Below are 13,857 nucleotides of genomic sequence, written 5' to 3' on the forward strand. Positions count from 1 at the left end.
GTCTGCAATATGTTGCCATGGATTGATCAAAAAGCAAAGTTTCTTGGCACAGGCAGTAGGTTAAAGAGGTTTGCTTTGAAACATGAATGAATAAAAATAATAACATTAATTAAATAAAGTAAAAGTGAAAAAATGCAGTTAAAGGGAAATACTAACAGTCATTAAGTCAACTTTCCCTTTTCCAGTGAAGACCCTGGCCATTTGCTCACGTCGAAAGTTGTCATTTTGCAGTCCACAGCTCTTATGTTTGAACTCTTAAATTAAATCCACCCACATGTTAAACCATTGTTGAACCCCAGAATTAATGGAAAAGACAACAAAGGTTAATGGCTGTGTTTAGCACAAATAAACACATCCAGAAAATCTTTTTATTAAACTGATGGACCTGAGGAACACGCTAGCCCTGCCTACATCGTCAGGCTACTAGACAGCTAAAATACCCAACAATTCCCAGGAGCTAACAAGTCCAAAGGCATGCTTGTTAGATTAATTGGTGATATCCGTATCCATCTATCCATGCAGCCATACAACAGGCAAGTATGGCTGCCAGTGAAAGTGGGCCTCTAGTGGTTATTGATCATGTGACTGCTGATAGAAGCAGCAGGATGAATTGTGAAGTTCTGAGAGCTATACTCTCTGCTTACATTCCCCCAAATGCTGCAAAAATTATAAGCAGCACTTCACAGGGCAACTAGATAATGGCCAAAAGCACACTGCAAAAGCAACCCAAGAGTTTCTAAATGTAATGAAATAGCATACTTGAATAGACAAGTCGTTCACCTGATCCCAACCCAACAGATGTTTTCCAGCCACTGAAGCTAAAACTGAAAGCAGAGAGACTCAAACAAGCAGCAATTTAAGGAATCTGCAGAAATGGCCAAGCACAGCATCTTGGTGGAGGAAATACAGCACTCGCAGGCTACAAAGAGCTTTCATTGAAATATAAAAAACAATCCTCTTATTTAAAGTTATGTCAATTTGCCCATTTTACCCTTGAGGCAGTGAAATTGGGAGAATATCTATAAAAATGGCTGTAATTCCTAAACAGTTAATGCAACACTTTTTTAAAGCCTTTGAATTAAAGCTGGAAACCTACGCACTTTAATCATTTCTTGATTGGGGCTGAGAACACTGCACATTTGCAGTTAGAGAAATGCAGAAGGGGTGAGGGTGGGAGGTGGAACACCACTGTTATCATCATAGTCTGTGCAGTTAAGTCCTACTGTGCATGTGTGGTGGTGGTTTGCTGCTATTAGCACACTGCCACTCCATCTGTCAAATGTAGCATCTCACTCTGGTGCTGCAAACTCCCAAAGACCCCCCTCCCTTCTTTTTTTGGCTAGTTTATTTTTTTCTACGGTGAAATGTGAGGCAGCAGTTAAAAAGTATATTTCAGTTCCCAGTACATGAGGAAATGCTAATCGTTAGCTGGACTCACTGCTGGAATGTTCCACTTGGAACAAGCATGATGAAAAGCTGCAGTGCAGAGGCCATTTATACCAATGCAGAAGGAAGGAAGAAAGGGAGAGGTGGACATTAGCGCGCGCTTGGCAAGAGCCCAAGCTAACCCGTAGTGTATGTGCCTCTATCTGTGCGCTGATTGATGAAATGAACTCTGGGTCTGGGAAATTGATTCTGGCTGTGGCTGATCTCCCCTCTTTTTCCTCTCTGACTGGCTAGCCTGGTTGGCTCTCCCTGTGCACTTAGCTCTCATCCCTTCATTTCTCCACACTCCTCCCTTCCCGTTTGCCAGTTGGTTCCTCTCGCTTGTTTCCTCTCACTGACGTTGAAGGCTGATCTCAAAATGGTAGGGGGAAAGAACATAAACAAGGTGGGATGCCTTGTTCTCTCTGTCATCTTCTATCTGACTTCTTGTCTCTGGGCTCAAATGAAGCTGTAGCATCATTTCTTGTCTGTTCTATATTAGCTGCTAGCCATATCATCCCTCTTCTTTGAGAATCTCTGAAACCTTCTGCTTTAATATTTTATCAAGCCTTCTTCAGTAAGTGGGTGGTTGCTTCTGTGTAGGTGAGTGTCTGAGGGGTTACCTTTGTATTTCTGCCTTCTGTCTCAGGTTTCATCTCACTACTGTCTTGATAGAAACACTCTATTAACCTCAACAGCTGAAGAAAACAATCCTTTCCTTAAGACTTACACTAAGAGATACAAAATGGATAGATGTTAATCAGTGATACAACAAGTGATGCTGTTATTTTCTTATTTGGTTGCATTTCAGTTAAAAGAAGATTGTTATGAGCATGGCCTAATGGAAAGCCTAAAACAGGGAGAACAGCAGCACTAAACCCCGAGCAGGCTTCAGTGACATGACTCTAAATCCGAAATCACATGGCAAATTGGAGCTTAGGTGGAGGTGGGTTGCAAAGAGGCTTGCACAGGCAACTGTACAGCAACTGTATTCATGCTAAAACAACTCAGATAGAAAATCTAATGTGAGATTTTCTGATTTTCTTTTTTCTCATTACAGAAAAAAAATTCATTGCTGCACAGATTCCTCCAAAAAGCCTTCTACTGAACAATACTGCGAAACATTTGTATTTAATTTGAATGAACCTGCAGTAGACGGCACTTTGGTCCACAAGTTGCTTCGCCTTTTAATTTAAAGCAAGACACAGAAAACTTTATTCAAGACTAGACACTCTAAAACGATCATGAATTGTGTTCAAAGTGTTCAGATTTTCATTTTCAGGCCTTAAAAATTATAACGACTTTACCAAAGAACACCAGAATTTCAGTGTATGCATACACGTGTATGGATAACCCAGACATCCTCTCAACACACACGCATACACGCACACAAAAAATAACCACGGGACTTTCTCAATTATTACACAACACTGATCAGCAGAACCTTCCTCTCTGTGAGGAGAAAGCCCTCATTATTCAGAGAGAGAGCTCTGCACTGCAGGCCAGATGTGGAGGCCTCTGTTTCCGAGGAAGTAGCAATCTTCATCTTCCAACATTTTGTCATCTCGTTACATTTCCGAACAAGGATCCTCCCTGTGTTTCTGCCTGCTCTGAGGTCATCCTGCTTTGCGACACTCCCCCGCCCCCCTCTGTCATCTTTTCACGCCATCAGTTTAACTCGGGTCGGAGCGCAACATCCTCCCTGTATTGCGCAAATCCACACTCACTTGGCTCCTACTGAGGTATGAGACATTATTTGGGATATTTTCACGTGCTGTACATCCCTCAACTCCCGCACAGTCGTTCGCTCGCTTTAAAACGAAATAAATAAAAAGGAAGAAAACCTTCAAAGCAACTTTGTTTGACATTAGAACAACATGGACGGATATAATCACAGTAATTGGACAACCATAACGTCTCTGCCCATAGACACGCTGCCATTAGTAATGACCAAAAAGGCAAGGGAGGCAGGGCGTCGTTTTTATCCTGTTTATGCAGAATCAAAGGGCACAGCAGAGAAACATCCCTGCAGGGGAAATGCAGAACATAGTGCGTTGATCATTTTATGCTTTGTAGCTCTATCAAGACCAAATTCTGCTCAGTGGGATTAAATTGGCTATGACATGTAGCAGATACGACTCTTTACAAACAAGCGGGAAAGATACAGGGGCACTCATAATTAATCATTGTTGTATCTACACAAGCTCAGCTGAGGCAGGGAAATTGCCACAGGTTGAATTGGTTATGAATATGCGACTAAAACGGCAAATATACAGTAGCTTCGCGCTGAAATTCTCTGACGAGCTGAAGAAGATAAAGACCTCGCGAGGAGATGAATTAAAATGTCATTTACTTGTTTACCAATTAAACAAGATAGAAGCCCTCAATTAAGGAAATAATCACTCCTTATCTAATTTAGACATCAACCACAAGCCCTGCACTTTATTTTGGACTCTGCACCTCCTTCAACTCCGCCGCACCTGCACTCCCGCAGCCTGCCTTTTCCCACGGCGCTGTCACAGTCTGTTTTCGGCGCCACGCGTGTTCTCCGAGCAGAGGGACAGCAGAGGCAGGTGCAGCTCTCATTTGCTTTGTATTCCTCTGCTAATCCCACTTATGTCAACCACCAGGGTCCTGTTGGAGAAAACATTGCCCAATTTCCCTAATCAATGAAAGTCTCTCAAAGGCTGCCAGCGCATGCAGTCAATGCCTGTGTTTACTTAAGGCCACAGATGTTGCTCCATTATTCCAGTTCGTCAAGTGAAAGCGCCTCACTGTTGTGTGAATTTGTCAACATAGCACAGGAACGGAACAGAGGAGGAAGGTGCGCAGCTGGGCTGTGTGCACAGTCATGTATAGATTTACATTGTAAGGTGAAAACATGGCCCAAAACATGAAAGCCAAATCTTCGACGGTATATAATGATGTCTGTGCGTGTTTTAAAGATTCTTGAGGCACGGCTGTGTCTACACTGTAGAGCCTCTGGGTAACTGTTAGCATGAAATATTGTGCCAACAGTCATGAACCCAATCATGGTGACGGTGGCATTGTTGGTTTTTAGCGGCACCGCAGAGAGCATGAAACATGGATGCAGTCCAGGTCGGATAAATGAAGCCAATGGGGAAGCGCCGTTCTGTTTGAAGTCCTACAGATGGTGATTGTCATGGTTACAAAAAGACTTCTGGTCCTATAGAAGTCTGTGGGAAAATATCTTTCTGACTTAACTAGGGTCATCACGACTAACGCAGTTTAGTTTGCGTCAGTTTTTAACGCAATTAACCCATCTGGAGCGCAGAATGAGTCAATATCCCTGAAATGTCTCTGCCAACGCATTTCAGGAAGTTTGACCAAAGTTTGTCCATTCTGCGCTCCAAGATTGCGCTAAAACATTTTATAACCTTAATCATGAAAGCCCTAGACTTGACCTTTGTAAACACTTTCCTATTGAGCTCGTGGGCTCAGGCACTCACGATGAGTAAAAAAAAAAAAGTCTGTTTTTTAAATCTGGGTGCACTTTTTCATTTCATTTTGTATTCTGTGGTGTATTGAACTAAACTCAGTCACAGACACAAAGTTTGTTGAGCGCCAAGTTACATGCCAGCAACATGTGCTGAACGTGACACGCGAAACGAGCCCAAGCAGAGACTGTAACACCAATTTATGCGAAAATCAAAAAGGATTAAAAACCTAAATAATTTGGGGTTTTCTTAAATATGGATGTTAATCGCTATACGTGTGATATTCATAAAATATTTGTCTCAGATTGGCTAATTGGAGGATATAGTACAGACGATACGATCATTATAGTAAGAAACAAAATGAAGAGGTATGCTGCCCCTCAACAATTTGTTTTTCTAATTTTAAGATATTATATTAGTCTATGGCACTTGAGGGTTATCAACTTAAGGCCCAGCGTTGACACTCTTAACTCCAACAGGGAATGAATGGACCATTGTACATTTCACTCAGCCACAGTTCTTGTTCTGCTATGATATAGCAGCACATAACAAGCTCAAGGGAGCATTTCTTTTCTACCCATCACAGCAGACTAAACCTTCCTTATATTTTCAAGAAATGTAACATCCACCTAACATAAAGAGAAACATGGCAATTACAAACCTATAGCCTCAACCCCTGAAGAGAAACCCAACAAATACCAACTCAAAGTCTTTGATGTCTGCATTTCTTTTCAATTATACATATGTTGGCTCTCTAAATTGGCACTCAGACATCAAAACTTTGAGAGCCCCTGATCTTTGGCTACACAAAGACCCGACAATAGTTGCATTTCTAGTCCTCCTGTGGCATCTGTCGACAACAAGAAAAACAGAACACCACCTGATTTGTGCTGAAAGCATCTTTCACTCAGAAACCCATTTAAACATATGAGCACACTCAACCATATAAAACCATAAATAACAAAATGCCTTCTGACATGCCTCGGAGGGATCAGTGTGAAATACATGTTTCTTAGCATGCGTGCTACTGAGCCTACATATAAAAAGACAACATCTGGCTGCAGTGTGCAGCTTAATTGAAACCATCTGCATGAAGACAGGGATGTCAACTTCTCCCATAGTTCTCTTGTCAAGGTAGAAATTATCCTGATGGCAGCTAAAAAGTCACCTCAGGGACAACAAATCCCACTCGGTAGCCCGAGAAACAGCTGAGAGAAGCAAGAGAACCCCTCAACCCCCCAAATTGGGACAAATATGTATTATGCATCATGCAGAATCATAACATGTCATACCTTTGGCTGACTTAGTAGCTAGAAGAGTAGTTAGAAGTTGACTTGTTGGTATAATGAGGTCAGTTCTTTTGGCTCTTAAGCTTTTGCTGAGAGATGCAGGCATGTGCTAAGCATTATTTTTGACTGATGCTTTCCACTTATGTGGGTTATTTCACTGGAAAGCAGTGCTGATATGATAGTTCTGGGGCATTTTTAAAATGATTGAGACACTTGAGAAAATCCACAAAGGATCTACGGCATCTCAAAATAGAGGAACTCTCAGGCTCGTGCCAAGAAACTATCATTACATGTCATATGCATGCAGGGTGGTGGGTGAAAAATATGAATAATAAACTAAAAGTTGAGACACGATGACAAAAATGAAATTTGACCCTTTGATTTAAGACAAGCGTTGCAAGGAAAGGCGACACATGGCACACACATGTAGTGACTTTGATACTGTGGCACTGGGCGCCACTTCAAAAGGCCAAGTTTCACATTCTGTGGTTAAAAATGGAAAACGACAGCACAAGTTACCACAATGAGGAAACGAAGAGCAGGAAGTGAGGAATAAAATTTGGTCCAAATACCTGAACATAAAACCGACACGAGCGCTCTCTCTTCTGCAACTGCAACCCAAAGAAATTCAAGAGTTAGCATAAAAAAAAGAGTCAGGCAATTCCACATGAAACATTTCAGCTTGAAGTACAGATTTCAAAGTAAGTGAGAAACTAAAACATTCACTCTACAGTTTTATGAAAAGCACTTGGCACAATGACTGCGTAATATGTGGGGAAAAAAAGTAGAGACTCGTGTTAATTAGCCCTAAAATTAGACATACGAGACCAGTAGGAAAAAGCATACTGCATGACACTCTTAACTTTGATTTCTAGGTTGTCACATTTTAAGTTTTATGTTGTATTTGAGAAATTTCCCAAGAGAACACGGTGCAGTTATCCATTAAACGTCTGCCACCACCGAAGAAGAGTTAATGCTAATAGCATTTTAGCATACCTGAAAGAAAGAAAGAAGAAAAAAAACACAGACAGGGAGCTGAGGCACAAAGAAGTGCTGTTAGGACTGCATGGGGAGTGAATCATTTTAATTGAGTTCTGATACAGGCGGTGTAGCCAACAGAGCTGCTGTGTGGCTTAACAGATAGGTTCTAGTACCGTGCTAAATCCCATGCAGATTAGCTCCAAAGAGTACCATTTCCCCATAAAGGAGCCTCTTGCTCTACATCACAGCCCACTCTTCTGGAAGCGTTCCCATCCGCACCGTTAGCCAGCTAACCGTTTGATCATGAAAACGACACTGATCTCACCGTTTGCCAACTCAATCCTTTCATTGTTTGCTGGCAAAGTCTGCTCTGCTTCATTATATTAACAAAAAAAAGAAGAAAAAAATCTTTAATTTGCTTAGCAGATTGTGTCAAAATGATTGAACTTTGGTATTGCCAAAACAGAGAAGAAGAAGAAGAAGAGTTTTGTGGACTCCGGTGTCTCCGTTGGGAGACGTCTCACTGGCGAGGGATGCGGAGCACAAGAAAAACCCGTAGGGACGTTTTTTTGTTCCATAGATGCACCGTACTGCAAAAAATGGACTGTATATCAGCAGACAGAGAATTATAAATCACTGGTAAGCCCTGACCTCTTGAATAAATTATCCCTGTTGCAAAAGCTTTTCCGCCTCACCCCTTCAATACGGCTGCTTTCTCTCTTTTTTTGCCATTGCATCAACTTTAAAAAAGAGACTAAAGACTTAGGTGGCAACCGACACCACGTTAGTCGCCTCTCCCTCAAACAGTCTGTTTTATGTGAAGCCAGTATTTATTTTTTCGAGAGGTATTATAAACTCTAGTTGCTCCGATGCCATTTCACTCATCAAGTTTCCCTTCTGAGGCCTTTTGGCCATCTTTACTGCCTTCCCTCTCCATTGGAGAAAACTGGCACTAAAACCTCAATAGGGACATCTGTGTCTGTTGCAGCAATGAAATAAAAAACAGTCCCAAAAAAGCAATCCGAGAACAGGTGTTCGAGTTCGTCTACAAGTGATGCCGCTCCAGGAAATTAACGATTGACATTTTGAATTTCACTGATGTTTGCTTTTCTGTTGGTCGCTCAGCAGATAGAAAGTATTATTTTAGCTCTCTCTGCCTGAGTGCCCCTTACTGTGCTCTGCTGTGAATTGGGTAATAAATACATTAGATTCAAGTTCAGCGAATATGAAACGCTCTGCACCCCCCACCGCTCGCATCCAGCCCGCTGGAATCTTACCCCGTCGCATTAGCAAAAACAAAAAACACAAGCGGGGCAAATGTTGGCGCCTGGACGGCAACTTTTAAAACTGCGTCAGTGTAAAAATTGATTGCACTTAGTGTAAGAGAAGTGCTCGAAATTGAAAGTCGGTTTTTATTATGAGGCAGACTACAGGGAAAAACGGGGAATATCATTTTACTCAACAGCACAGAGCCAAGCGGCAGATAATTAAAAGAATATCTACTGGTCGGGTTCCGATTGAAGCCTTGTGGTAGGCAGGCCTCTAGACCGGAAACTTAACAGTCGGAATTAATGGATGCTTACACACAAAAGCAGCTCTAGCAAATCAAATCATTCAAATAAATATGTGTAAACCAGTTTCCTCCGATACCTTATTGAGGCTCCGTGCTGCACTGTCTTTGCCACCTGGTGTGAGGTTCCTCAGCTGCACGTCAAGCAGATCCACCAGCTGAACCATGGCCTTCACCGTGTAGGTGATGTCCCCCGCCTGAAGATTGCTCTTGGTTTGCTCTGCCAGCTCCCGGGCGATGACCGCCGCCGTCTCTCCGGCTTTTATCTAAGGAATGGGACAGCCAATCCAGTTAAAGCTGAATTTGTGAAGTTTTTAAACGAGGCGGCTGGCTTGTACGGAATGTTTTTCTCTATAACTAAAGGCAAATCAAAACAACCCCAGGTCCTTTGCTTTTTGCTGCTGTGGCATTCAAAAAGAACACTCTAGAAAACATGACAAATTACTGTATTCATGTATAATGCCCCCTAAAATAAAAGGCGTTTAACCTAAACCTTTTCTGCAACTGCTGCAATATCGCACACAATTAATGTGGTGAGACGATCCTCAGCCGACTGAACACTAGGAGCCAATATTGCATCCAGACATAATTATGAGACTATTGAGGGAATTTCCCAAGAAAGCCTTACACCTTTGTAAAAACTAATAGAGAGCAGTGCAGCTTGGGGATAACGCTGAATATATGAAGTTCAACAAGTTATGCGAATGTGCTAGAATCTGACAAGGAAAACGATTACTCTCACCGTCACCCTTTTATTGTTGTATGAAAATTATTGCTTTTTTTTTTATTTGCACAGTGAACCTTTCATATCTTAAACATTACTTCCAGTTTTCACTGCAGAAATAGTTCAGCCAAATGTATACATACTGTAAAATTAAAGCTTCTGACATTCTCTAAAGCCCTCCTATGAAATGTCATCGTTCAATCATAGCTTAGCTACTTTACAGTACTGTGAGAAAGTCTTGAGGCAACCACCGTTTCTTTATATTTTGCTAAGATAACGGAACATGACTGCAGTGGTTTACTGAAACATGCAAATATACATGTAGATATATAAATATATAAGACAAAAACTGTGCAATTGACAAGCCTGAAAGTCAATACATGGTATTCTTTAACACAGCCCAAACTGTTTCAGGCTTTCCCGTCATTTCTTTAAGTACAGTAGTCATCAGGAATTACACCATACCAAGGGGAATCACTTGGTTGGGGCACAAACACTAATTTATGCCCGTCAAACGATATTATTCTTGCAATTTTTAGTAGAACTGAAGAAATTAAAGCAGTGGGAACAAATTTTATGTTTTGTCGCAGGCTAATAGTTGCAAAGTGGCTAAAATACCAACTTTTTCTGCTCTGTGTAGACAGAACACTGGTTTATCTATTGAGTTAGGTGCTTTTTTGTGCTTGACAGATTCACAAGTTAGTGTTAATCGGCTTAACAAACAATGAAATATTGCTCTGAAAATTGTCACATGTAAGGACTGGACTAAGAATAAGTGAAAAGCTTCAAATGTCCAAATAAAAACTTGCTAAAGACAAGAACCTCAGCTTCCTCGGAAGCAAAATACAAAGAAGTGAGAGTTTCGCACAGTAAGCAGGTCCGTAAAGCTTTGCATTTCATCATTGCTGAAGTTTGATTTGTGGAACTTTAACAAAATAAGTACTGGATGCTGTGTTTTGAATCCCTTTGCTGATGAAACATATTAGCAAAAATGTAAAACTAACTTTTTATATGCAGTGAAAGATATCAAATATCAAAATAAGAGTAAAAACTGAGTTTTTTCACTATCACCTAATATAGTATGCTTGCGAAACATAAATTAAAAATATTAAAACACCAACAGATGAGCTAGAGCTAGGTTACTTAGCTAGTAAGCTAAGTAAGCTAGCTTACTTAGCTTACTAGCTAAGTAACCTTAAAACTGCTACCCACAGTTTTCATTTTAGCTCAGAGTTTCCACCAAAAAGCAAAACCAACAATCTTTCCTCAATAAGTTCCCAAAGAGCACATTATTTAAAACAAAAACAAAGCAGTTACAGGAATTTTTTCAAATAATATATGAAAAGGTTTCCCCTGATGCCAACAAAACGCTGCTTTTGTTCAAAACGCTTTGACGACAGAGATTTAAATGAAAAAGAAATAAAATAAATGCCACATTCTTTTAGAAATAAATCACACAGTAACTGAGAAACAGATCACTTTAATGAGTAATGCTTGAAATTACCTGACAGCAATGGTGACCGATAAGACAGCCCTGCATGTTGCATATGTCGATGACTACAATGGGAAACTGTGTAGCCTCAGTAAATAAATCTAGAGTTGATTAAATGCCCAATACATATCTGGGTCTTACGCTCTGGGTCAGTTCCCTTTAAAGATTGAACTAATCGAGTCGTAAGATGAGCCCCAAAACAGCGGTGGTATCATCTAAAACGGGATCGTCCTGATTTACTCTGACATTACCTGCTATCATCGCCTGTGAGTTTATTAGTGAAGCCAATTAGGCTGCTTAAATTGGTCTTACAGAGGTGTAAGCAGAGGAATGTTTCTTTGGAAGATGTTTTCCTCTTTACCCTCCCTGCTCTCGTCTCTTAATGAGGGGATGTGGGGATGCTAGGTAAATAGCTCTGCTTTCTTTTTCTCCCTTCTGCTCGTCTCGTGTCATTTCCTTTCCTTTTCGTGCTTTATATCTTCCTTTCTCATTTTGAGAAACCATCTGGTAATGAGCAGTGCCACATACAGGACAATGGCCCTAGATATAAAATAACGAAGTGCCAGATGGGCATTCCAATTGTCTGACAGGTTGATCTTCATTAGAGTCTTCCTGTCTCTGCTCCAACAGGCACGCTGCCGGAGTGTGATTTGTTTTAAAAATAAGAAAAGATTAATAACACCTTTGTTTAAAAAAAGCGTGCATATTTTGATTGTCACATCTTTCTGTAGAACTTAACAGGCATTACTCTACACTAGAGTCACCCTGTTAGACCTGAAGTGAGCCGCCCGCCACAGCAGGTTCAGAAAAAGCTTTGCTGTAGTTAATTTCTCTAAACAGCAGCCAGTTGCTGAGCTTTATTGCACTGCTGAAATGGGCCCGCGCTGCACAGAAATGCACCTGATAATTTCCCCGCCTTCTATTTTGTTACCCAACAGCCGTTCTCCATCCATATCCGCAAACTGCCGTTTGTTTAATGGGCTGAGCTTTGTGCCGTCGAGTACACCATAAGCGTTATAACATGTACGCCTCGGGGTCCTATGAGTTTAAGGGAGAACATTTGCAGCACTGCCTGCAATTCATAACCTGGAACCCTGATCCTCCCTTGCAGTAACCTTCCCCTCCTTTAAGATTTGATTCCCTTACAGATTTTAACAACGGGAGCTTTATAAATATGGAGCTTTGCATAATAAATCGCCTGCAGAGGAGGAGATCCGAATTGTTTGCACTTGAGAAGTATAGAATGCAAATAACCGCCGGTTCATGTAAGACAGAAAGCGGTCTGCATTAGCTGTTACCCACAGCAGGCTATTACACTATGATCCTGTGGTATTGGTTTTCACTCCAACCCAACCCAGCCACCCACTCACGCCAAACACATGCACGCACAAGAATAACCTTTCTATTGAGTAAAGCCTTTGGCTAATCGATGACATTAATGGACCAATTAAGAAGAGACAATAGGACAAAAGGAGAAAAAAAAAACCCACACAAAAACTAAAGTCCTCTGAGTACAAATGATGTACGCATCCCCGATGTGCATTGTGATGTGCGGCGAACGTTCGTCAGAATAAGGTAAAAGGGTGCCGTTGTGTTCAAGCTAAATCCAAATACATTTAAGCTCAAATCCTCCAGGCTATCTTCAAGCTTTTTCCCACAATTTTATTCTAAAGAGAAATGTGTGATAATTGCTAATCAGGAAAAACAAACACACACACAAAAGCAGTCCATGAACTAAATTATATACCCTGTGAATCTGTGCATCTTTCTTTTCCAATACTTTTGTTACCTTTTGGCTGATGATGTTGACCCAAGGCGAGGTACAGTTGCTAAAGTCAGGCCCCTGGGAGTCCCAGTATCCTTCGGGGCCCATGCACATGTATGAGGCCACACCTAGAGAGCGAACGAGAGATAGGGAGGAGAGTTAAGAGGCTTTGTGGGAAGAACTGCGTCAGATTTACTAGATTGGGTTTGTAAACGCTCAGACAATCAACTTTATCCATATTTTGTGTAGTACTTTTGCTATTTGCAAGAAAATCCCAAGGAGCATAATTCTTCAAGTGATTAAATTAATGGATGTAGAAAAATGTAATTGGACAGCTTTATCTTATAGCGACTGAAATGAAGTTGCTTCACTCGAGGCCAGTTGGAGTTGCCCACGCGGCGTCTGTATTTAATCATTAAAAGTCAGACGGCGTCTGCATGTGTGTGACAGTTCGGCTCCTGCATACGCAAGAAAACGCACCAAAATAGGTACCAATTAAGTCTGCCCTAGCTTGAATTCATCAGGAAGGTCAATTAAGACGGGCTCTCTGCTGACAGAGAGGTGCTCCGGTGAGTGAGCTCCTTGCAAAACGCTCCATTTTTGACTTTAGCACAAACACACATCCAGAAACTGACCAGTGTCTGTTAAGCCCCTCTGAATCTGCTGTACCTACCATCGCTTTCAGCTGAACTCACTGTTACTGCAAAATGGCATCGAGGTAGAAATGTAGAAATGCAGCTTGCTTGTTGACTCGTTCTGCCGCGCGCCTCAAATAATTTGCTCCCATATTTTCATAGCTGACATCAGCACGGCTACACGCTGACATTAAATCGCCCTTGCTTGTACTTAAAGGGAGGGTGAGACTGCCGGTATTAACAGATAGAACTTTTGACTGACATATAATTTCCTTCCCCGGTCCACCTTGGACAGCTGTACGTTTGATGGGTTTATAAGATAAGGGACTCTGTATTTCTGCCTATATTTAGAGGCAAAGGGGCATAAAAGACAGAGGGAGAAAGAAGAGGGAGTCGGAGGAATGCTGGGGGATGACAGCGGGCGAAGTGATGGTACATGGAAGAGGAGCTCGAGGAACTTTCAACGAGTGGCAGAGGAAGCTCGCACAGTTGTGTATTGCTTGGCAGTGCCGTCTGAA

The 13,857-nt window shown here is 41.5% G+C and overlaps 1 protein-coding gene across 9 annotated transcripts in view; it reads right to left on the reverse strand.

Moving 5' to 3' along the window:
* Positions 1-13,857, reverse strand: part of LOC146715020 (adhesion G protein-coupled receptor L3) — a 270,499-nt gene that overhangs the window by 76,009 nt on the left and 180,633 nt on the right. For 7 of the 9 annotated variants that reach the window (XM_085451382.1, XM_085451386.1, XM_085451385.1 and 4 more), the window contains 3 exons: positions 12,729-12,832; positions 8,804-8,989; positions 6,745-6,783 (listed from right to left, as the gene is read on the reverse strand). In XM_085451382.1, the coding sequence (XP_085307508.1) occupies positions 6,745-6,783; positions 8,804-8,989; positions 12,729-12,832 (329 nt within the window). The remainder of the gene's footprint in view (positions 1-6,744; positions 6,784-8,803; positions 8,990-12,728; positions 12,833-13,857) is intronic. The other 2 variants (XM_085451387.1, XM_085451384.1) reach the window with 1 other exon arrangement.

This window comes from Copadichromis virginalis, linkage group LG3, assembly GCF_057382275.1.
Source record: "Copadichromis virginalis isolate Kocher_CV1m ecotype Utaka linkage group LG3, C_Virginalis_male_GT1.1, whole genome shotgun sequence".
Lineage (NCBI taxonomy): Eukaryota > Metazoa > Chordata > Actinopteri > Cichliformes > Cichlidae > Copadichromis > Copadichromis virginalis.